At 42.1% G+C, this 25,250-nt stretch overlaps 1 protein-coding gene across 2 annotated transcripts; it reads left to right on the top strand.

Moving 5' to 3' along the window:
• The first annotated feature begins 730 nt into the window (after positions 1-730).
• On the top strand, positions 731-24,087 carry nkd2b (NKD inhibitor of WNT signaling pathway 2b). Of its 2 annotated transcripts, none has more exons than XM_034228361.1 (10): positions 731-1,013; positions 1,125-1,151; positions 1,266-1,357; positions 19,282-19,342; positions 19,630-19,757; positions 20,877-20,972; positions 21,117-21,258; positions 21,627-21,684; positions 21,813-21,937; positions 22,458-24,087. In XM_034228361.1, the coding sequence occupies exons 1-10, from the start codon at positions 989-991 to the stop codon at positions 23,042-23,044; spliced, it is 1,341 nt and encodes a 446-aa protein (XP_034084252.1). In that variant the 5' UTR covers positions 731-988; the 3' UTR covers positions 23,045-24,087. The 2 variants fall into 2 exon arrangements, with proteins under 2 accessions (XP_034084252.1, XP_034084251.1); XM_034228360.1 differs by having other exon boundaries at positions 21,810-21,937.
• Positions 24,088-25,250: the final 1,163 nt, after the last annotated feature.

The following is a 25,250-nucleotide window of genomic DNA, read 5'->3' as shown; positions in this document are numbered from 1 at the left end:
GGAAAGTGTCCTCCTAGTCATAAATATTGGTCTACTTTGAAAACCATGAATGGAGCGGTTCGGAAAATCACACCAACAGAGGACGCGGTTTGACATTCAACGCCACACGAGCTGCCAAACCAGGCGAAAGTGCGACAAGCTAAACAAAACCTACAACCGGAAATGGATCCATTTGCTTTTCAAAATAATGGATAACTTGTCAAATGTAAGGATTTGCTGGGTGTAAACTGTGTTGATGTTGTTTACTTTAATACTGTTGTAAAAGAAAAAAGGCAACATTTCAACCTTTAATTAAGATACAATTCAATAAGTGTACCCTACTCATGTCTTTTTCTGTCTGGAATATCATATACCATTTTTAACCTGGGCAATATTATAATTGTTTATACTCTTATAAGTAGGCTATTCAATTTTTAATAAACAATACATTTTGTTTTTGCTGCTACCGGTCATGAAATAATAATAATTTGGTACAAAATCCGTCAATCGGTTTTTAGTAGATTAGTGATTAAATGAAAATGTGTCTGATAATGTCAACAATTTAATTTGGATAACGAATTCCCTTTTTTATTCAGTAATTAGTTGATAATTTTCTCCTTTTTGCGTGAATGTTTTATCACTTGTTAAAATGTTGTCATGTTGATATTTTATTTTGTAGAAACACTAACCGAAAGTGCCCTACCTGCTGTCTGCCTTGATGCTCCGGGATGTGAGCTGTGTTCAAAGCGCTTCTGCATTCAGTCGGACTGAAGGGAAGTCTGGAGGAAGACAGCCAGTGTTTCCCTGTCTCCTGCACAGATATTTTTAAACATTTATATAATTTCAGATGATACTTCAATGAACAAGCGACTAAATTACCTGCCTATGGATGAAGTTGGAGTTTCCTTCTCGCAGAATAAACACAATGTGACCATGCTGAAGCAGTGACTGTGTTCACCTTCTGCCATATCGGAGTACGTTTATTGGTCGAGGGAAGAGGGACTTAAGAATGGGGAAACTTCAGTCAAAACATGGTAAGAAATGTTCAAGTTTTTCCGCACTTATTGACAGTATTTAAAAATATTCCTATCCTTACAAAGACTAACAAATGTCTTTTTCGCATCCCTGTCTCTGATGAACTGAAGCGTGTAAGCGCAGAGAAAACCCTGAAGGTGAGGATAAACTGGTTATTTTATAATGATTGTTAATTAATTATGATTGTCTTATAAAATAGGTTAAGCTTGAGATGTTTACCTGCTAATCGGTGTGTTTTCTTCATGTCTCAGGAGACAGTTTTGTAGTGAACGCCTTCCTCCGAAAAGGGATGGAAGAATGTGAGAGATACAGCCCGACGGATCACAAGCTGAAGAGCATGCAGGTATGAGGCGTTTATGGCTTTATTTGAGTAAAACAAAAAAAAATGCATGTATATCTGTTGTTTATTTTTTTTTTTAAATGCTATGTATAATTATTTATTCTGTCTAAATTGTTAAATGTTGACTGTTAGAAATTCCATCTTCTTATGTTGCACATGCAACTCTCATGTCAAAAGTGTGCCCAGGTGTGTATGCGTGTGTTTGCTGATGGGGATGAGCCTGTCAAGCACTTCAAAGTTGTCTGTTAGAAGCTGTTACATTCCCTCTTCCGAAGAAAAAAAAGAAGCTAAGAACTTCTTGACCAGAGGGGAAGGGGAACAGTTTTCATAAAGCATGTGTGAGGACATGCTGATGTCTTTGCAAAGTTGTAGGTTGTTGTTCTTTCTGTCATGTCTGGCTCCGGCACAACACTGCAGCGGTTATTCCCCTGCCAGCATCACTGGATGGGTTATGACAGCTATGAGCCCTGTGTGTGAAGCGGCTTGGCAAGGCAACACACACACACACACACACACACACACACACACACACACACACACACACACACACACACACACACACACACACACACACACACACACACACACACACACACACACACACACACACACACACACACACACACACACACACACACACACACACACACACACACACACACACACACACACACACACACACACACACACACACACACACACACACACACACACACACACACACACACACACACACACACAGAGGCTGGATGGAAAGGTAGTCGTTTCTCAGACTGAGGGATATAACGTTTGCTCTTGTGGCTGCTGGCATCATGACTCAGGGCTGTGTCTTTTTCCTCAATGCCTCCCATTCTACTGCGGCTCCCAGTGGGCAGCCCTTGTGGCATAACATTACATCACTTCAATTAGTGTGTCGTTTTTGAGGGGTACGAGAGTCCTGAGGTCTCAGACAGACATTGCGAGAAGTTCACACAGAGGTACTGACAATCTGTGATGTGGGTGGTTGTAATAGTGGACGAGTTATGGATTATATCAGGGCTATAAACCGCACACTCATGGCAAATTAAAGGAGAACTTTACTCTGCTTCAGAGGAGGCTGAGTTCACACTCCCCTCAAGGAAAACCACCAAAGGCACAAGTTTGGCACTATTTAGTAGGTGGGTCCCACCCTCACTTCTATCAAAGTCAGGCCCCGGATTTATTTTGTGTCATTAATTGGTTACATTAGAGGCTCATTCCCAGACCAGAACTGGATAACTATCAGCGTTTAGCTAACCAGCCTACTACTTTTCTTGATTCTTTGAGGCTAATTTAGGATTGGTTGAGAGGAGAGGCGCCACATATGGTATACAGCATCAGTCATGATGTATTGATGGGAGCCAGGCTGAATATCATCCAGGCTATATTCTACTATAGAAAAAATAGTATTGATTTTTGTCTCAAATAAGGGTAACATGAAGTTACATCGAAAAACATCCAGGTTTAAAGCAGTGAAAATGGGCTTGGTGAAACCCAAAGCAGGATTAAAAGTAGACCCAATACAATAAATCCAACGTATATAGAACACTGACAGAAAATCAATCAACAAAGACTTATCCAAATAATACATTGATAGATTGTTTAAAAAAAAAAAGCAAACTATTCTGAAATGTGCAGTTTCTCAGTCATGAGGAATTTATGCTTTTCTTTACCTAATGTCACATATCTTTTGATGTCTGACTGTTGATTGGACAAAACAAGCAATTTGAAGACAGAACTTTGGGCTTAAGGAAATTGTAAAGGGCAATTTTAAGTATTTCTAACTTTTTACTTAACAATGCCAAACAATATATGATGAAATGTGAATATATTGTTCAGCTTTAATGATAACGAATGTCGTGGTTGTTGCCCTGATGGAAAGTATCCCATTTTAAATAAACGAGTAGCATGAATGAAATTGATACTCGGATGATATCTTGCATATATGCTCACTATTGTATCGCAGAGGCAAGATGTGAAAGCCTGCTCGTATAGTGACAGCTCTGTTCATGCTGTTTGAAATGAGCCCATGCCTACATTAACGTAAAGATGGATGATGTCCCCGGGGAGTTTATCGTGCTGTATAGTTTCCCATCTAACAGGCTGACTTTCAACAAAGATAGAATTTATATCTGCAGTAAGACTGTAACGTTTCCTCTTTTGATCCCATACACCGTTAATTAATTCTTCACCAGGATGGGATTACATTGTGACATTTCCCAGATATAATTATCGGATTATACGTTGTAAGATGTCTGGAGACCTTTGGACCATGATTTAAAAAAAAGTCAAATAGGAAACTGCATTTTAATGAGATTTGATGATATTACATGGATTTCTGCCATGAGTGTTTTAGCATATAGCTCTCACCAGACAGCAGTTTCACCACGCAGCCTTGGTTGATGAGCAGCAGGGACAGATACAATTGCTTATGATTTTGTACAGGATGAGATTGGCCAAATGCATTGTTTAGCTATGACCATCCCCCTCCTCATTGTCAAATGGGGGAGTAGGATTCCTGAGCTGTCTGGCTGCGACTTCAAAGCGCAGAGCTGGGAGTTATAAAAGGGCTCTGATATCAGTGGAGCCTCCGAACCCTCACCCCTCTATCCCCCTGCCCTGTCCTGGGGGATGGGCTGAAGGATGGAGTACAACCAGGAAAACAAGCCTGTGCCCAACATCAGTTTGTGTAAACCCATCCATCTTTTCAGTAAAGCAGTCATTTCTTTTCAACAAATTGTGAATGCTTTGACTCGCTTTGGCAAGAAATAACAAAAGATCAAAGGATGCAAAGGCCTGTTTAAATATTGATATCACCGCAAACCATGATTCAAAATTACAGCTGGCAGGTTCCTCTCAGTGTGTAACCTTATATGCTCTTTAAAAAGAGGTATTAGTGGACAAAGAGAGCGTGATTCAGCAGGATGACTTGGCTCATCCTGGCAACAGTCATTAAGATTTTGACACTTCTTTGCAGGTGCTCAAAACAACAATGTTACCTGTTAAAGCACCTGGTAGGAAATAGTACAGGTGAGATCAAAGTGGTAGTCCAAGGTATCTGTGGTTATTACATTTATAAAATGCAGGAAAAATCCTAACTCTGAACTCATCCAAATCGCGTTCATTAGTGGAAGAGCTCTGTGAAGGTTCACTGTGTTTCACCTCTGGAAACATCAACACATCCACAGTCCAGACCCTCACACACACACAACCACAGTGCTTCATTTTGGAGCTTCAAACAGACATGCTTGGATGCCCAAATAATGACAGGCTAATTCAGCTTTTCAGCACCATCTTTTGTCTCAAAACATCCCACAGACTTTGCCTGTGAAGAGGGAGTGTGTCAACATTTTTAATTCTACAACAAAGAACTTTATTATTCCACTTTGAAATGTTAATAATATCACACGTGAGGTTAAAAAGGCTCAGTTAGGGATGCAGTTGAATTTAATGATGGGCTCAAAGCAGCAAGACGCTCATTTATTGTGACTTGTGGAGAGTTACACAGCCCTCACTGCTCAATAGTAAATCTAGTTTAAGTGCAGAGTTCCCACTTAACTAATTGTAAACTAATGTTTTTTTTAACATTCATTTTGAATCTATGAATAAGACTTTCCCTTTATATAAAAATCCTCATTTGGCAATCCTCCTCAAAATGGATATTATGTTTGGACAATTTTTCCGCTGGGCATTTGAAAATATCTTCGAGTCACCGTGTTCCTTTTGAGTTAGCAGTATTTGATTTGGATCTGAAGCTGGCGTATCTGTGTAATCTTAAGGTTGTGGCCCCAAATTATACTTTATTTTTCAGTACACATCCAAAAGTCTAAAAGTAATTACTGTTATTTTGTAGTCTTGAATTGTGTGCACAGGATACAATCGTGACGCTCCTAAGGTTTTTGAGAACTCTTAAGAAATATTCTCATCAGAAACATCTCATGACTTTTCTCTTCCACCTCACTAACGCCAACAATCTTGACCTTAATGCAGCCCAACCAGGGAGCAATACATGGCGGAGACGAAACAAAAAGGTGTGCTCATATATGTACTGCTTTTGAAGGGACTTGAAGGCATTTGGAGAGTTTGTTTTTTCCAGCCCTTTTTTTTGGGGGAAATTGGCTTCACAAGAAGGCGAGCTGTGAGCCTTCATCTCTGAATGAAAAGCATGTGGCTGGCATCCAGAACAGCGGGGTCTTTCAGCACGGCCCCGGCAGACATCTGTTCCTGGTTTGTACAGCAAAATCCTGGAGCAGGGAGAGGGGCTGTGGTGGGAAGGGGGGAGGGAGAGGGTGGCGGGGAAGAGGAAAAGAGGAGGAGGAGAGGTTGGGGTTTTTAAGGGTGTTTTTCATGGGGGAGATATTTGAGGGGTTTTAAAGGTAGTAGGGGGAAGGGGAGTAATGGAGAGCCACATCTGCCTGGTCCACTGCATTGTTGGGCAGGAGCTGACCATTGATCTCACTTTGCCAAATCACTTGGGACTTTTTTTTTCTATATTGGTTGCCATTTGTCCTGAACAAACATTCACATCTCTGTCAGTGTAAACATCATCACCTGGTCGGCTCCAACACCCGTCCCAAGTGTGAGATGCTTGTTTTAGCCATTCTTTCATGCTGGAGTGTGTGAGTGCGAATCACCACACGGCTCCTTCGCCTGTAAGCCAGAGGTCCTGTCCCTCTCTCACTCCCTGACCGTGTGTTTGTGAGTGAATGACTGAGTGAGAGGCAAAGAGTGGTTTGTGTGGCCTGTGCCTTATGGAGAAAGACATTAGAAACACTGCAGGCGGATTAACTGTTTATTTTTCTGAGGATATTTATACGGTCTCAAGTACTTTGAAGTAGTTTACTCACTTTCTCCCTAATTCCCCTGTGACCTACACTTATGGCCTCTCTCTGGCCATCAGGGGGAATCACACATGGTTCACGATCCTTCAGCACAAACCAGGCCCTAATTTATCTTTCAGAGGTGTCTGGAAAATAATTAACTATTGGCCCTTTTGATACTCCCACCCCTTTGATTGCTGGCTCTAAACTACATTTGAGATCAGGTTAATCCTTTTTTTCCACTTTATATGTGGGATGATGTGATGGTTGCGGTAGTGTTGCATTTTACTAAATGAATTTGCAGCTACAATGTTCAGCGACTACCACTGAAACTGCCTTAAAGTTCAGACTGACGTTTAAATGGGTCCAGTCTGGTGGGGCAGCAACGATGCCAACACAGTGAGCACTAGCAAAAAATAATTGAACATGGCATCATTTTTGATGCAACAAAACATCACGTGTCAAGCATTTAAATGTCCGATCACATACATGCAAGATTACTTTGTAATATGAACCCTATGTATTAAACTGTTTATCTGTGTATGAGAAGCCTTCAAGTTCTCAGATCTGTTACTTAAAGGGGACCTATCATGCAAAATGCACTTTGTGATGTCTTTTATACATAAATATGTGTCCCCGGTGTGTCGGGGAACTCACGCAGCGTCAGAAAATAAAACCCTCTCTCTTTTCCTCCGTACCCAAATCTTTTAAAAACGGGTGTACAACGAGCGGATACAGATTTCCATCCGAACTGGTCAAATCGGCAGCGGACCCACTGAAAGTTGCTATCAGAAACAATGCCTGACGTGTTTTGGACGACTTTGTTTACATTAGCTGGCCTCGCTAACACTCAGAGCTAACCTGTACTATGGAGAGCACATGTGTTTAAAAAGCAGGAAATAAAAAAAGAACTCACCTTGTGATAAACCTGCAAAAGAAAAAGCATTTGAGCTCCATACTGTTTCAGAAATAATCCTTGACGTGGTTTAAACCGGATGCCGTTTTATCACAACCAAATTTAACTTTATCTCCGGTAGAATTCTGATCAGGCATTAGCTCCGCCTCCTCTTGTTTATTTTTTTCAGACATGTTTTGTATAGGTATGGCCCTACAATATATTTGTCAAATATAGCATGATAGGTCCACTTTAAACTAGACTTCCTGGATTGACTTCAATGTCTCACTAGTACCTGAAACAACACAACCCCCCTCCAGTGCATTTATAGGTCATTTATGGACACATTATATCTTGTTTGTTAAGGAAGTCACTGTGTCTTGCCAAAAACTGTCCCTGAAAAACAAGTTATGACATGATGTTTGGTTTGGTGAGCTTTAGAGATGATGGTACGCTGATTTTTGTTACCGTTAGACAGAGCTGGGCGAGCTGTTTCCCCTTGTTTCAAGTCATTAAGCTAAGCACAGCTTATCATATACTGGCTGTAGCTCAGAGCGGAATAAGACAATAATGTGAGCATGAAATGCATGATTAATGCCTGTTTACGCCAGGGATATCATCAAATTAGGTATAAAATACCCAAATTGCCTACACATTTTCATGGCATATGTATGATGGCATAAAATAAATATAGATCTCTTACAGCTCACAAGAGTATGCTATATTTAGACAAGAGAAATGACAGTCGCTTCCTTCATTATTGGAGTTCTTATCAGCAGACATATGGAATGAAGCTCTGTCGCCTTTGGAGCTATCTAGTCCCATCAGTGCTGCTTTGAAGTCATTTCTTGTCATTGCTTTTCATGATATGTATGAGTTATCTCATACTTCTAGAGAGATCAATGTAACTCAACAGGACTGGATTGTAGCAAGTCATCAGGCGTGCAATTGCATGTGAATATCTCAACTTCCTGAGCCCATCGCAGGATTTCAGTGACACTATACATGACCTAGACATGCATGGTCAGCGATGACAGCAGGGAGACCTCACTTCCCCTTCTTGGTTAGTGTGCTGGTGGCTGTTTGGGGCTGCCCCGCCTAGGGTTAACACTGCTTTGTGTCGTTGCTCTCGCTCCCTGCCAGGGGAAAGAAAATACCTGAAGCTGGAGCCCAGTGCTTAGCGCTGACATTTTTGGCAAAGGCTGCTGGATCCAAGTCTGTGTTTGATCTTATGCTTCTCCCAGCCAAGTAAAACACCGGGAGACTCAAAGGTTATTACATTTTAGTGTGTAAGGTATGTTTCCACATAAACCCCTGTTCCCCCTTAGAAAGCTTTAGCTCTTTTCCAAGTGGACTTCATTTCGCAAGCCTTAGAGCAGCCAGGGGAATATCATATTTGTTCAGTTATGGTTGTTGGTGCTGTTATTATATGCTGTCGTTATAGCCATTGTTAATTGATTACATTGTTTAAGTCTTCAGTGAGCGTAGTGCATGTGAGGAGCTCAGGGAGGACACGGAAAGCTTCAGACGTGAACATTACCAGAAGAGGCTTTGCAGATCTATGTTTGTTCAATATTTAGTTGCTTTAAACATTTGCAGATTGAAAGGGAGACGGAGGGTTTGCTTGCTTGTTTAAACCGGACAGGGGATTGCTCTTTTGGACACAAGTTTGTTATCCTATGAATTCTGCCAGTGGAAATTTGAGATTGTCTCCACAGAGGTCAGATGCTGACCTGACTTATATTCCACAATACACAGCGCAGGGGAAACTAAATAGCAGTGTGCAGGACAATATGGTGAAAGATGTGAATGAGTTAGAATATAAATCTTTTTCTGTTAGCGTGAGGAGAAATGGCAGAACATGAAAAGGACCTCCTCATGTTGTGATGCATCTCATTTTGGCCGTTTGGTGGATTACATTCACTTTTTGCGTTTTTCTTGTACTAAAAGCTTTCAGAGTCACCCCTGGATTCTTTAAAACCTAATTCTTGCTCCACATTCCTGAACCTGACGCCCTGCCAGGTTTGAGACTGGAGTTTGAAACACAGCACACCACAAACCCCGACTTCCTGTATGCTAAAGAAAGGCCTTGTGGAGGGCACCCAAAGCGACTGGCATTGTTGCTCATTGTGATGCTGGGCTGCTTTATTCTTTAGATTTAGACGAAGCGTTCTGCCAATGTGTTTGCTTGTAGCCTACATTCCAGGTGAGATTTTGGAGTATTGCCAGGATTTGTGTGTTTATTCCATACAAGGAGTCAATACCTTTAATCCTTCTGAAGTTCAAGAACCTTGGAAAAAAATTGAATTCGTAGCCGAACTGTGTTCATAGTTGAACAGACTCTACGCAACATCCATCTTCCTGTCGTCCAATTTCATATACAGAATGCCATAGCACAACATTTATCAAACACAGCCAAACCCAGACCCCCGAGGAGTTAGGCATCTTTCTCCCTGCTCTGAGCTGAGCCTCCCCCTCTTTGGGACCCCGAGCCTGCACATGTATAGGTATCGCTATTACTCAGCTCATAAAACGCCACAGTCCCATCTGAAAGTGGTTAGCTGTTGAAACACACGAGCAGCTTCAAAGCTTGGATCCAGGCTCTGCAGACAGCCCAGGTCTGGCCTTCCTTCTGCACATCACATTCCTCTCCGATGGGGAATGGCTGAAAACTTGCTTTTGTTACACAAACCTGTTCCCGTCATCATAACCCTCAATGGGACTCCATTAAAAGGAAGTGGTTTATTTTTTGTCATGGGTGGTAATTCTTCTTGGGAATTTATTTAGGAAGTAATGACTGCAGAATGATTCTCATACTGTTCAGGAGAAATAAGAAATCAGCGGTTTTCACATTCTGTGCTGGTGTATTTATATACCAAAAACACCTTTTGTGCTTTTTCTATATGTGACAAAAAGGGAGGGAGAGGATGAAACAGCGCTGAAAGAGGCCACTGTTCTCATTTCCTCTGAAGGCAGCCTTCTTTTCTTCCCCCACCCATTTCTTTCCTGAGCCTCGTCCACTTCAAAAGCTGACCTGACCCTGTGTGTGCCATGTAACTTGTTTACCCAAAGGCTCATTTCAAATAAACAGCAGTTCTCCTTGAAATGCCTGCCCCCCCCCTCACTGAGAGCCTTTCAGAGACGCCATCTGCTTGAAGGAGGTGCTTCTCTAAGAAAACGCACTTTTCTAAATCAGGATTTTATTTCATGATATTGCTGCTGAGTGCTTTTTCAAATCTAGCCTTACAACAAAGTACTCAAAAGTGTACCAAAATATGTTAAAACGTTGTACAAAAAACGTTGTCAAGAAAAATCTGCTTTTGAAATTCTGTGACACAAACAGTGACAGTATGTCTATAAAACAATACAGAAAAGTGCTCAGATATAGCAGCACCGAAAGGTATTTCTCTAAAACCAGCACCTACTTCTCCGTGTTGATAGGGGCTGACTGATCCTATCACGTCAAGAATGCCAGTGTATCAGAATATCTGAACTTTTACCCCCAGTGTCATGTGCTCAGCTTTGAGAACTGCTCTATCCTGGCAGCACCTGATTATCTCATAGCTTTTAAGGTGTTATTGCATATCAGCACCTTCAGCTTTTTGAGGCATAAGTTGTCTTTCAAGAACTTCTATCAAACATTGAGTGTCACACTTAGTACTTTCAAGTGGACTGCCTCAAGACGTGCTGTGTGAAAGAGAAGGAGACTCCAACAGACTTAGCTTTATCCCTTAGATAAGATAAGAACATACAAGCAGCTAAGCTAAGCTAACTCAGCTCATGTTTAAGTGCTCTTTTATATTGCCTCACGACCCAGGTTTCCAGTAATTATGGCTGTGAAAGCAGCAGCTCTCTGTGCGCTCTGCTGAGCTGCCCTCTGCACCATAGCCTTTTGATCTCTGCTTGTGCCATGGATGAATTACGTTCCAGAATGTCACACTGGGGAACAGTGTTTCAGACACACACAGCTTGTCTGTCAGGTCACTAAAGTGCACACATGGCAGCTTCAGTCCGAAAGGAAGAAGCACAGATGTTGAAGTCTGGCTGACTGCGGCCTCAAAATCTCTACTTGGCATATTTCTGTGATGTTTCACAAATAAAAATTATAATTCAGGGTTTGCACCACGGGATTTAACATTCTTGTCTTGCACATTTTCAAAAGTAATTCATCATACGCATATCCTCATATCTTTTTGACCAGTAATTTTCTTTGAGAATAATTCAACAGAAATGTGAAAAAGCTTGCATGATTTTAGTGCATCAGTAATTGGCCCATGTGCTACTTTCCTTTTTCTCATCCGTTCATCTTCAGCTTTCAACTTTGTCCTCTTCTTCATGGGAAGTTGCATCTAATATTCCAAAGCATTACAGCCAGTGGTCCTTTGGCAGTGGTCCATTTTACATGTCCAGGCTTCCTTCACATCGTCTGAATATCGTGGAGTCTCCTCTGCTTCCTGCACCCAGCAGGAGGGTATTTTTAGGAATCCTCAGGAAAACACTGGCTGTTGACCCTGGGATGACCCCCTGTCCAGTTCCAGGACAGTGAGGAACTTCACAGCTTGGAAATAAGCCTGTTCTTGCAGTGTCAAGAATTTTCATGGTCTTTGAGACTGGCAATCCCTACCAACTGGCGGAGAGAGTTATTATGAGTTATTAGGGGCTCAGTCTACCTTGATTATTTGTTGCATCCTGCTGCACTGAACTCTGTGTTTTGGCAGCCTGTGACCAGTGAGCCTAATTCTCCCTGAGGGCTGAATGCATTAATAGTACTGTACAACAGCCGCCCGTCTCTGTTTGCCCAGTATATGCCTCACAGATGGATGTGTTGAGAGTTCATGCTACATTACCGGCTGATTGGTCACGGCTGCAAAAGCTCCTCTTATCGTGGTCAGTCATATGGATCTGTAGTTCTCTGTGTAAGTTCCCCGTAGGGAGCAGTAACTAGTGGACGGTAAAGCTGTGGTTTTGACCCTGAACCTGTTCTTATCCTGCTGGAAGACATGTTCAGGAAACCAGCGGGCAGCTCATCCACAAGCCCATTAACAGCAGGAGGGCCTCAGATTTAAGTGAGCAGCCAACAGTCATTGTGGATTAGATAGACCGCATTATTCAAGTGTGTGCACCAGGGATATCCAACCAGGGGGCACTTATCTGGGGATACACTTATTCCGAGGTGGACATGGAACGCTAAAATAATCTTGACAAATGTAAATGAAAGAATAATGTAATTTGTTTAAGAAAAATATCCAAATATTTATGTTGTTTGTAAATGTAATGTTTAAGATGCCAAAGAATCTTAGCCATGTTTTGCAGATAAACGGGAATGAAAACTAAACGGCAAGTGAGCAGAACATTTGAAATGGTTAGCTTACACGTTGAGTAATGGAGAAATTAAACAATTAAAATGAAGAAAGAAGTAACATTTTTAGCTTAAACAAATGGATAAACAGTCGAAATATTAAAAGGTAATTGATCGAGCCCCTGCGACTTGAAGTACAAACTTAACCAAAACAACGTACACACTGACAATTCAATTTGATAAAAAAATAGAATAATATAACAACATTTGTTTAACATCCAGTTTATAATACATTTGAAAAAAATACGATTAAATACAAATAATATTTATTTGGAACTGACAGGTTGTTGATGAAGAGGTTGTCTAATCTCCCCCTGATGCTGAGGGGGACACATCACACAGAGATAAAGGTTGAGAACCACTTTACATGTTTAGTTTTGACAATGTTGCTGATCCTCCACACTGGCGCGCAGCTGTGCTTCCCAAACATGGTTTGTTTACATTTCTCAGTCACCCACAGGAGCACTGTAGCGCCTGTAGCTCCACCAGCCTCCAACCACAGCCTCGCCCCTATGAACTGCCAGGACTGCCTTTCAAAGCTGTGACTCAAATCCCTTGCAACGAGCAGTGAAAACAGTGGTGTTGGCGGTTATGTCACAGGTGAGAGCAATTATAACATCTCAATACTAGACAGACAGCTGGAAACCTGACACTAACTACAGTACACAAAAAGCGCCCTTACAGGTGAGAGTGAGTGTGTTGAAATGGTTTTCACGCAGCAGACACAGGCAAGGTGGAGATGCACTTACAAAGACTTGTTGACTGACATTTGGAAAAGTTAAGTTATAAGAAACCACCTGGCTACATCAGGTCATTGCATGTAAATAATGCTCAGCCGGACAATTGTGAAAAGTCTCTACATGTGAGAGGTGGCGTTTGGCACAACCTCACCCACAACCTGGCTCTCTCAGATCCACTGTGTTGTTTAAAGGGCCTGTGGAATGTGGAACAAATCCCCTCAGCTTTATCGGCCTGGGCGCGCTCCCCATTGGCCGGGCTTAAGAGCCAGAGGCCTGCGCGGGAGCTTACAGAATTTCACATGAAGGCCAGAAACAGAGGAACATCCTGTTTGAGTCTAACCGCCTGTCCCACACTGGCTTTGATATGCCTTCTTGCGTGTTTGTCAGGGTGTGTGTGTGCATGTTTCAAAATCCTGTGTAGTTTCTAGTGTACTGTTTTCTTATGTCTGGAGCTGCTGTTTACAGTTTAAAGCTGGAATGATTAATAGTGCGGTTGGAGTAATAATTTAAATGGTATTTTTAATTGCCAAACATTTGGATTGTGGACTGTAAATTATACAAAAGGGCATGTTAAGACTCCACCTTTGGCCCTGGAAAATTGGGCCAGATATTTTTTTTCCATTCCCTGGATTTGAAGATGTTTTAATGAATTGATTGAACAAATAATATTAATTTGAAAACTCCTTAGTTGCAGTTTGTTTGCAAAAGTTGAGAAGAAAAAGTTTTAAGAAAGTTCTAATGAGTTAACCTCATCACAGAGGACTGGAAACCCAAGCAAAAACATTGAAGTCTTGAGTTTTTAGCTGTTAAAAACCAAAAAACCAAATCAAGTATAAACTTTTGACTGTTAAAAGAACCCATTTTACAAAACTTTTTTAAGAGTTCATTGTAAAATGTTTGAGTGCATATTACACATGGCAATGGTCATATAAGTCCACCCAGAGACTATTGCATTACACCACGAAGCCCTGTTACCTCTGAATTAAAGCAACATGCTCTCTGTGGTGCACTCATAATGTGTGTGGCACCACATTTTAACTATACTTCAGCTTTTTGTGTTTGGAATATAGTGAAGCATGAAAGCCACTTTGTATTTCTCTTTTCCCAGTAACTGATCAAATAGTGTTATGATGTACTACCTCTATAATTGAATACATTTGCCTAACCCAGATTCATGACTGTGATTCCAGTCCCTGCTATGAAGCACATGGTTTCCAAGTCCCTACAGTAGCTGCCTGTGTGACAGCTGAGAGGAGGGCCACCATTACATCAGACTCCCATCAAAGCCCACTTTAATGATGGCAAGCTGATTACAGCACCGGTGACAGATGCCGGGTGGTCAGCCAGTGATGCTAATCTTTGTTTATGCCATCCTGCAGGTCATAATCAAAGTGAGGAGAAAGATCCGTGAGAGGGTAAGGGGGGTTAGGAGGTGCGTGCGGAGTTTAAGAGATAGTCTCTCCTGATTGAAGGCGAGCGGTTGACTTTCAGTGGTTTACGTGCTGCTCTGACATAGACAGGCAAGCATGCTCATCTCTTCGCACAGCTGTTGTTATACTAGGAGCGAAGAGGCTTCACCACAGTGATTCATGTCCTGCCAAGGGAGAGGTTTTGCCTCCTGTTTGACCTCAGAGAGAGTCCCTCTACCCTGAAAGGGCCATATCTGGGCCATCTTGTCCACATGGGTCCAGTCCAGCTGACAGGATGGCATTCTGCTCTGATCTAATTTCCATTCATAGAAAGACTTATTAGGGCACTCGCATAGCTAACATATAGTAATTAGTGGACAAAGGCACATTTGAGCTTACTGTCAAGCAAGGGTGAAGATTCAGAAGGTGAGGTGTGGCTGAAATAAGAAAATGCTCCAAACCCTTATTGAGAATTCTTGGATTAGTTTGAAAATAAAAGATATCCTCATACAATGGTCTGTATGATATCATGGTTTGGGTTACGGAAGCAGTGGTATTTAAGTATGGAAGTTAGGTAGACAACAATGACTTCTACTTCCTGGCGTCCTATGTTGTTGGACCCATCCATCCCCTCCTCGTTACTATGTCGCCCTTTATAATACGACACCTGTCCTGGCTCACAATTATGTGTGTTGTTTGTTGGGTTTATATTTGAATAAGTGCATTACTTTTAGAATTACAAACCGTGTATTAGATAATCTAGGCCAACATTGCAGTGTTAGAAACTGAATCATCCAAAAATGCTTTAAAATGGTTTTAATTTTGTGATGAACATTATAAGGCTGGCTAACTCAGACCTAGCAGAATATGCAGTGCTGTTGGTTTTAATATTGATACTCAGAAGTAGCTGAGGCCAATCTGCTCTGTTGACTCTGAACACTATAATTACCATGACTTGGACTGAAAGCTGACGTCTGATGAGCCAGAGGAAAAGAAAGCTCTCTGTTTAGTCGTCAAGAGACCGACATATTGTTCTTTCAATGTCTTGCAAGAGAAGAGACAGAAGTTATGCAACTGGCCTTCTCTCTTCAGCTCTCCATATTTTCAGCCCCTTCCCCCCTCATCCCCCTCTCTTTTGCTCTGCCTCTCTTTAGTGTAACCGCTCACATCTGGTTTTGAGTCAAGGCCAGGTTGGTTTCTTCTGGAATGGAGGGCTTTTATTTCTCAATGGCCCCACTCCCTCTCCAGTTTCATATTGCGGTGAAGAGTATGCAGTTTGTTTACGAACTGCAGTTCCTTTCTTTATATTGACTCTACTCAATCCCCATTTTCATCCTTGGGGAACCCCACAATCCTCCCAATAATTGCCAGTGAGAGCGGGAATGCCGGTCGGCTGGTGGTCCTCAAAGATTTCCTGTGGAGCCTTTTCAGTGTCAGCTCCAGGTGACTTTGTATTTCTAGAAATGTTGTAGAGTCTGGAGAAAGCCTGCTGTTAGCCGCTCAGTATTTGTCTCCAAAGACGCTCTCTTCATCACATAAAGAAAATAACTGAGACACAATAACTGCACAGATACACAGAATTAAATGTACAGTTTTAGAATGAACCCTGCTGTAAAAGTTGCATTTAAACTAGTTACAGGCTATTTTTAAGTATTTCCAAAAACAACATATCTTAAAATGATATGAGGAAGCATCCAGAGAGTATCCTGTGTTTGTAGCATATGTTTATACTTGGATATGCTTCCAGACGTCAGATCAAGTTGCCATAGTTCATACCCCGAGGCCAGAGGAGCCGTGTAAACAATCTTCACGTTGGCCTCCTCCTGTTTCTGAAGATGTGATTTTCAAAATCAGTTGTGCATCGTATGTTTTGAAGAATGGTCTAAAAGAAGAGTGTGCTTATATTTAGGGGGTGAGTTTGAAGAGGGGGATGTGAGAACAAAGATGTGCAGTGTTTTCCAGCGGGAGGATGGGTGGCAGGCAGAGAGAGAGAGAGACTGCTGGGGGATGTCTGATGTCACCTGGTAGGGAGCTATGAAAGCTTCCCCTGGTTACCCTATCCCACATAAAAGTCTGGCAGTAGGCTGAGGCTTTAGGGAAGCTTGGCAGAACTGCTGCATTAAACAGGAACAAACATCACACACCTCTCTGTCTGTCTCTTATGTCAAGCGTCTGGGTTCCTGTTTACATGGAACAGTGTCAGTGCATATTTTCACTGCAAGACAACGCAGATCTAAAACCTTATAATCTCCTTGTCATTCTTGTCGAAGCGTCCGCCCCACACATGCAGTCTCCCCCATACTTAATATCACACACTGTGTTTGGATGTGAATATGATTGGCTTCAGGTGGAAAACAAAGAACACTTTACTCTAAAATGCTAACACATTTGCCTCCAGAGCAGTTTGTGATCTGATAGTGAAGGAATGAGAGCAGCTCAGATGCCAGAAAGCAGTTAATTACACATGTGGTGGGCAGATTTAAGCCCGACACCGTGGGCGATGTGGATGGAGATGCCATGTGTTTAGACGTTAAACGGCAGACTGCGGTCAGACCTAGCCTGCTCTCTCATTAGCTCCCCCGATGGATGTAATGAGCACGAAGGTGGTGGTGGTGATGAGGGGGAGCCATGTGTTCGACACAAGCCCTGCTGGTCCTCTCCTTGTGCACGCAGCAAGACGTCTCTGGATATCAGAATTTTAATTAGAGAGACCAGATTCACTTTTGGCAGTTGGTTGATTGATTTGTTTCATTATATTTAACGTGGAAACCTGTCTTTTAATTTAGAGGTGCGCACCTTGCTCTGCACCCTCATGGGAACGAGGATAAGAAGAATCAATGGCTGTCTTTGATGTTCCTCTGCGCTGCAGAACAGTGTGTCTGTGTGAACTCCCTCTTCCCTACATACTGCCCTTCATTAGGGCCTGCGCTACAAAGAGGGGAGATAAAAGCAGCCAGCGTAGAAAGGAAACAACAACTTGGCTTCTGTAACCACAAAAGATGGTGTGTGTTTTTTTCGTAGTGATGCACATACACTCGACTAGTTTATAATTTGTGTGTTTTGTTATTAAAGACTGCAGCTTGTTTGGGGCCCAGGGAGCGGTACCAGTTGTCTCCACCTTTCCCAGAAGGCTTCCAGAGTCTTTAAAATCCAGCCTCCACCTCTCCCACTGAGCTCCCAGGGACTAGAGTAAGCAATAGATAGGCCCTATCTCCCATTTAACAAAACACATCCTCCTCTGCTTCAGCTCTTATCTGCTTCTCTCCTCTTCCATCTTTGTTCCTCTTATCTTGCCTTCCCTCCTTTTCCCCTTTGTGCCCTCTTCCCTCCACTCCTTTCTTTCTTCTTTCTCCCTTATTTCCTGCTCCTCTCCTGCTTCCTCGTCTCCTCTCCCCAAGGCTCGACTCCCATTCTTTTTGCTGTTTTTCTCTAAATGTCTCTGGTGGCCAATTTGCAGGGGGTGTCCTGGCCTTGACCCTGAGACTCCACCGGCTCCCCCCTTCAGCAGTGAAGGTCAGGGCCAGATTGCAGGCTGGAGGTATCATCTTCTGAAGTGAGGAATAATCAAGGGCTCTGCGATTGTTAAACAGAACCACAGGCCCTGGCGCTGTCATTACTCTGAGAAAGAGGGGAAAGGGAAAGGGGGGCTCGTTCACCTAAACGCATGCAGATGTTCAGACTCTCGCTTGAGCCTCGGCTCTGTTGAAGGTACATGGAGTTCTTTTGTTTTCTAGCATCTATCTGTTTTTTATTTGTCTCGTTCCACTGGGCTTCATTGATTCAATATGGTAGGGATTTTATTTCAAAGTGTGTGTGGAGCAGCTTAGAGGACTGAGATGACGTAAATAAGATGAATCATTTGTTGTTTAAATACTTGTGGTTTAGGGGCTGTCCTGCACTTCATTTTCATTGTTTCCACAATCCAGTTGTAATTAAAGAATGGCTGCGTGTGCGCGCATAGAGACATGGCTGCATTTGCCTCACTGTGCCTCTGCATTAGCACATGTGTGGGATGGTTATGAATACATTGGGGTTCTGTTTTTCCCCCGAAAAAAAAGTATTCACATATGACAGCAGAGCTTTTTTCCCCCTTCCAGCCTTTTGTCCTGCTTTTGTTTTATGGCTGTGGAATAGTGTATTAAATCAGTCCCATCCTATCCTATTTCCATCTGGCAATTGTTCTCCGTTCAAAATAAATACACACATGTTGTTGAGAGCTCATTGGAACGTTTGTTTTACACAAACCAACTTCTCAGTCCTGAGTCCAGTTTTCAATGAGAAATGCAACAAAACTTTGAGCATGTTCCATCAAATTCTCCTCGCCTGGTTCCATGTCAGGCAGGATGAGAATAAACAGATTGGCTCAGAGAGAGAGCTCTGACGATAAAGTGCCATCATGGGTTTTGTGATGGATGCGAGGGGTCCGAATGAAGGGCTTGGAGGACTCTTGAAAGCTTGGCTTTGGCTCCACTCGCCGTGTCCCAGACAGTGAAACACAATAAGCGTGCAGATGTTCAAAGTGTTTGGCCGCGCTGGAGCCTCCAGCCCTCTCCTCTCATCTGAGTAGGAAATGCTTTAGCTGGAACTGTTTGTTTTCTCTGTGTCTGTGGTCTGAACTGTAGATTCACTTACATCTCTGACCCCCCTCTCTCTTTCTCTCTCCCTTCATTTCTTTCCTTGTCCCAGGAGTTTCCAAATGGAAGTCTGAAGCAAAGACAATTCACAGATCAACACTGTCCCCTAGAGGGTAGGTTGAAAAGATTTTATTCTCTCTCTCACTGATAAGCTTTATGCTATGACATGAATATGTAATGCTACGTTTTATGATAAAAGAGCATATATGTGAAATAACTATTTATAACCCCTTTATAAAACAACACTAGAACTGGTGTACAGAGATTTGTATGATATCACTGTATGTTTTTAATTGGAAAATGTCCATTATTGAGATCATGAGATGAGTGTACAAAGTGTTACCAAAGTTCTGCATGGTTTTTGTGAGTGTAAAGTCAACGGGTCCTCCTGTGTCAACAGTGGTTCTTCCTCCAGAGAAGGCTGAGGGCTGTGAAAGCTACCTGCAGTACCTGCACTCAGAGGACGGGGTGCGGGAGATACTGAGAGATTCAAACAAAGCTCCGGGGAAGAAACGCATCAGTCTGGATGTAAGCAGCTTTTGGACCTGGCCACAATGCTATGTTGTCATTTGGATTAGTTTCCAATAACACAACAAGTCACACGTCACATGAAAATGCAACAAAGGCGCGTAACAGGGAGTGAGGAATCTAAATAACTAATTAATATTGTCCAATAGTTTTGTTGTGGGCTGAGAAACATGTAAAAAGAAAAAAGGTCAAGAGAACCGAGTGCAAAATGATTAATCTATAGGTTATTAAATAAATACATGGTGGGTATCCTCCTGAAGCTGTAGGCCTTCACCCTGTGCACAGAACATCTGTCTGCATGTTGACACTGCTCCAGACCATATCCTGATTGAATTTAGCGATCAATAAATTGAATAAATAGATTGTAATGTTTAGTCTTGCCTGTTTTAAATAACTGCTTAGATCTGCCCTTTGGGGATCACTCCTGGTTATGTGAGCCGAGGAGATATTATAGCACCATAAAGTTCTGCTTCTCTCCCTGGGGTCGCCTCCCTTGTAAACGCACACTGCCTTCACACAGTGTCAGCTCCCCAACATGCCTGCAGGCTAGTCCTATATTCCAGATGTTTATTTTTCCAATTATGGCCATGTTACTAGATACATCTGAATCAAAGTAACTGCCAACAAATTGTAACTGAGAATTGTGGATGTGCTCATTCTTTCCTAGAAATACAAGTAGAAATACAAGGTCATAGTGGTAGGGCCGACCGTACTGACTTTCTCTGTGCTCCCCCACAGAAGGTAAAAGCAGCAGAAAAGTGATATGTTTACATGTTGAAAACCATGTTTTTAAGTGCCCTACGCTCTTTTTGCCATAGGAAGGTAGTCTTTAAATGTACTTGATGAGGTACATGCTCATTGAAGCTAGGTGTGATTTGATCGTGAACAGATAGCTTGTAGGTTGGATAACATTGTTTCATAAATCCCTGTTTTTAGAGACGAGAAGATGCGGTGGCCTTGATGATTAAATTGAGAGTAGTTTGCAGCCCCCTGGTGTCATAAATGCTTATTGACATACTGTAGAAGAAACATTTATAAGCTTATTATTAACAGAAATATGTAGATTTAACCTTTCTAACTGTTTATTTGTGTTAAGTATGATCACGTATGTATCCACAGGACTTGGAGTGTGACGTTTCCGTGGAGGATGACAACCGCCAGGAGTGGATCTTCACACTTTATGACTTTGACAACAGTGGGAAAGTCACTAAGGATGTACGTGTTTGTAAGCTTTCATGACTTTACGTGCTGTGTCTTGTGTGCTCCTTGGTGTGCCATGTTTTCTTTTGGTAGTCTGTCCCTTTCACATGTTATTTTGTCAGAGATAATGCTAACAAATGTGTTTATCTATCACTATAGGACATGTCCAGTCTGATGCACACCATCTATGATGTGGTGGATGCCTCAGTGAATCACTCCTGCCATAATAAGAGCAAGACTCTGCGTGTCAAACTGACCGTCACTCCAGAACCTAGGTCCCACAGAAGAGAAACAGGAACAGGTGAATGAAAGCAAAAGCAGCATCATACCTCGGACATTATTTACTATCCCTATGTGCTTTGAGAAAACTCTATTCTTGTACACTTTTCAATCAATCAGTTTGGCAAGGTCTGCAACTTTAAGATTGTTCCACTGTAGACACTTCCTGGTTCTTAGTCTACCAATATTTCTGGACATGCCAAATATGTTATTAATTCAAATACGAACAAATAATTTGAATACCAAATGTCAATGCTTCTTACACTCAAAATGACATTTCTCTAAAGGCATGGGTCGTGAACATTGTAATGGAGCAGGTTGAATGTAAAAAAACGAAACGTTATTTTGTCGTAAACATTTCTACCTGTTTCATGTATTTTCCCTCTTCAGATCGCTGTCACCAGGAAGAGGGGCGATCAGCTGACAAGCGGCTATCCTCCTATGTCAGGTCAGTACACGTCATGTATACTTTGCTTAGAGGCTGGCGGGTGTCTGTTGAAGTAATTGTAGTAGTTTCATTGTTAAAAAAAATATTTACAGTCCTCTAATCCTGAATAATTTGCTCATATTTAGCAGCAAAGGGCAAAGCAATGAGGCGCCGGCCACCGAGGGTCAGCATTACTGTGTGGATGAGAACACAGAGAGGAGGAATCACTACCTGGACCTGGCCGGCATAGAGAACTACACATCCAGATTTGAAGGTAGTTGTCTTTTTTAATATGATTAAAAGCTGTTTGGTTAAATGATTTAAAAATATTTGCTGCTGCAGGTGTAAAGTGTCTTTAAACCAATACTGTCTGAATAGTAACCACAAGGCCTTTTATTAAAGATGGTTTATAGAGATATTTGTATTAAGTCTTTAATACACTTATTCTTTGTATATAAATTACATTTATTTAAAAAAATGTTTAAATGTTATTTTGTTTTACTACTATTACTGTTATAATATCTTTTGATGCTATTTTATTCTTTTTAAAATAATTTATCACTTTGTTTTGTCCCTGTTTATTTTTTTACGGTGCATAAAATGTCTTATTTTTGGATGTCAGTCATCTGTATAACACTTTGAACATAGAAGTTTTATTAATTAATTCATATAATATCACAATGACAAGGTTAAAAGTTTACTATAATTAATCGGTGGGTGAACAGCAGCAGTGTTATAACTTTAACGACTAGTGCATAAAACCACTGACCCTGTGGCTCTTGCCTGGCTTTCAGGAACCACCCCTCCCCAGGAGACCCACGTTCGGACCTCCCAGAGCCAGAGCCGCTCACGCTCCCAGGAACCAGAACCCCAAGTTATCCACCATCGCCGCTCACAGGTCATCGGGGATAGCTACAACCCTGCGGAGTCTCGAAGCAAAGGCACACATTTTGTGAAATCTCCCAAAGGAACCTACAAGGGGGGGAATAACGGGGGCAGCGGTGGCAAATCCACTAAATGTCACGGCCACCACCCACCTGTGGAAAGGATGTTACACAGCGGCAACGCAGCAGCACACGGGGGGCAGGATGTGTACCACCTGCCACACCAAGGCCAATCCTCCGGCCACCACCAGCACCCTTTGCAATACAGTCACAGCAAACGTCTTAGGGCAAAAGCCCGAGAAGCCATGTCCCCATCCAAAGCCCCGCTGTCCCCTCAGTCCCACCCCCAGCAGCAGCCCCCCACACTGGAGAGAGAGCAGGTGTCGGGTCCACCTGGGAGCCCGGGGTTTGTGGTTCCCGTAGTCCAGCGTCACGAGCACCACCATCACCATGAACATCACCACCACCACCACTACCACCATTACCATCAGACATGACCGCGTTCAGCGTGCAGTGACTGAAACTGTTCAGGACCAACCACAAACCAACCACACCAGTCTGAAGGACTTAACGGTCATCCCACAGGAGTGTCTCACGCTCTGTCCAGGATCTTTTTACTATCCTTTTGCAAGCTAAACAGATATATGCTGAGATTAGATGTACTGGGGAATCTTGTAGTGCGATAGCTGATGATATTGGACCAGAAGGATATTTTTTCTGAAGTTATTGTGTTATAACAAAAGATGTGTGGCACAAATTTGAAGTTTTTGTAGATTTTGTGCTGGGACTGCTGCGACTGTACCGATGTTCGGTAAGGGCGCAGGTGACAGAAAGGAACAGATCACAGGACTTTTGACGAGACATCCTTTCCCTCCTGATGCTGTGGGTAGAAGTCCCTGGAAGCTATATGTCAGAGTAGGTGTGTCGTTCTGTGTGAGACCTTTCCAAAACATGGATCTCAGGTGTAAAGGTGCTGCTGCTCTCAAGCTATTCACAGAGGCTGCTTCCTCTCGGAGGCCTGACGTGGACTGAGGGGTTTCCTGTTAGGGGGGAGGGAAGTAAAAAATCACCACTGCTAGTTTTAATGCAAAGTATCTTGCTATATGTATAAAAAATCTATATATGTAAACACATTTTACTGTATAATTATTATACTGTATATGCATATTTCATCATGGATATAATTATGCATATATGTGTTTTGTCTTTTATATATTTTAATAAACGTTATATAGTTCATTTATATTATTTCAGCAACAGTTTGTTTATTTCTGATCATAATACACTCCTTATAATGGCGTGTCTGCTGCTGTTGTGCTGTGTGGATAGAAACAACACCTCAAAACCAATCAGTTTTATGTTTTTGGTAAAGACTTTCACATGAATAAAGAATGTATATGGTAATTCAAACCAAACTTTGCTACAAAAGTAGATACAAAAAAAATATTGTTTTGGTTTTCTGGCTATTTAACAGAATGGAAATATTTGGAATCAAGGCTGGAGTTTTTCAGATTATTAAATAAATTAAAACAGCCTGTGAGTGAGTTGTAGTGTTCGGTTAATCAGGTTAATTTACATACATTCATGCAATTGCTTTGTTTTCACTCTAACAAGGACATGAGGAACCAGCATGCACCAGGTCAGCAAAAGGTCAGCAGCAGGAACTGAAATGTAAAAAATTACTATCAGTGGGAACAGCAACTGTCTACTAGTAACACAAATGGTGTAATTGTCTGGCCACAAATATATCTATAAGAGTGTCTTGTTTTGCTTTCTGTTTGCACTTTCTTCTCCTTCCCTCTTATTATCTGAGAATACAGAGCACTGGCTATTTTAGAACATTGCACCTTAATGTGAACAGTCAGTCAGTTTAAAGTAATAACACAAAGGTGGTGACGCTTTAATAATTGGCTGTGCTGAATTTCCCTAAAGAGTTCATACCTGGTTCGGGCACCTAGTTAGGATGCCACCTGGGCGCCTCCCTAGGGAGGTGTTCCAGGCACGTCCAGCTGGGAAGAGACCAAGGGGTAGACCTAGGACCAGGTGGAGGGATTATATCTCTTCGCTGGCCTGGGAGCGCCTTGGGATCCCCCAGTCAGAGCTGGTTGATGTCGCCAGGGAAAAGAAAGTTTGGGGCTCTCTGCTGGAACTGCTACCCCCGCGACCCGACCACGGATAAGCGGGAGAAGATGGATGGATGGATGGAGTTCATACCTTAGACAAATAACAATGCCCCTGTGTGCATTGTTATTTTGTTATATTGTTATTTGCATACTAAGTAGAAAGAAGCCTAGGGAATAGTTTTATACCACATGGTAGTTCCTGCGATCTGCAGCATCTAGCCCCTTGGGTGACAATTAGGTTTTGGTAATTCGACTAAGCAGAAATGAATATGCAGGGACAATATAAACTGATATAAGTTTAAGAAATTAAACTTTAAGAAAGTGCCTCTAGAAGTTATCATTTAGGATCAGACTCTTAATATTGGCAGTTGCTTCAATTGGGCATATTATCAACAGCAAATATGTTGAATTGTCAAAGTAGGAAAAGCAGAAATGCATTGTTAACATGACAGTGAGCCATCAATAAAGAACCTTGAACCTTCATACACATTACCAGGATCCTGAAACTGTTCAATTAGAGTCAGCCACTAGGTGGCAACAAATGGCCACCAATGTGACATACTGTAGGAAGACAGCAGTG

This window comes from Gymnodraco acuticeps, unplaced genomic scaffold (assembly GCF_902827175.1).
Source record: "Gymnodraco acuticeps unplaced genomic scaffold, fGymAcu1.1, whole genome shotgun sequence".
Lineage (NCBI taxonomy): Eukaryota > Metazoa > Chordata > Actinopteri > Perciformes > Bathydraconidae > Gymnodraco > Gymnodraco acuticeps.
Note: the sequence above shows the minus strand (reverse complement) of the source record. Positions and strands in the feature narration are given on the sequence as shown.

What these genes read in the sequence shown, in the direction of transcription:
- nkd2b (XM_034228360.1), top strand. Translation starts at nt 989, where the DNA reads ATGGGGAAACTTCAGTCAAAACATG. An exon ending in CAGAAGAGAAACAGGAACAG is followed by an intron (nt 21,259 to 21,626) that starts GTGAATGAAAGC and finishes TTCCCTCTTCAG; the next exon opens with ATCGCTGTCACCAGGAAGAG. An exon ending in CGGCTATCCTCCTATGTCAG is followed by an intron (nt 21,685 to 21,809) that starts GTCAGTACACGT and finishes GCTCATATTTAG; the next exon opens with CAGCAAAGGGCAAAGCAATG.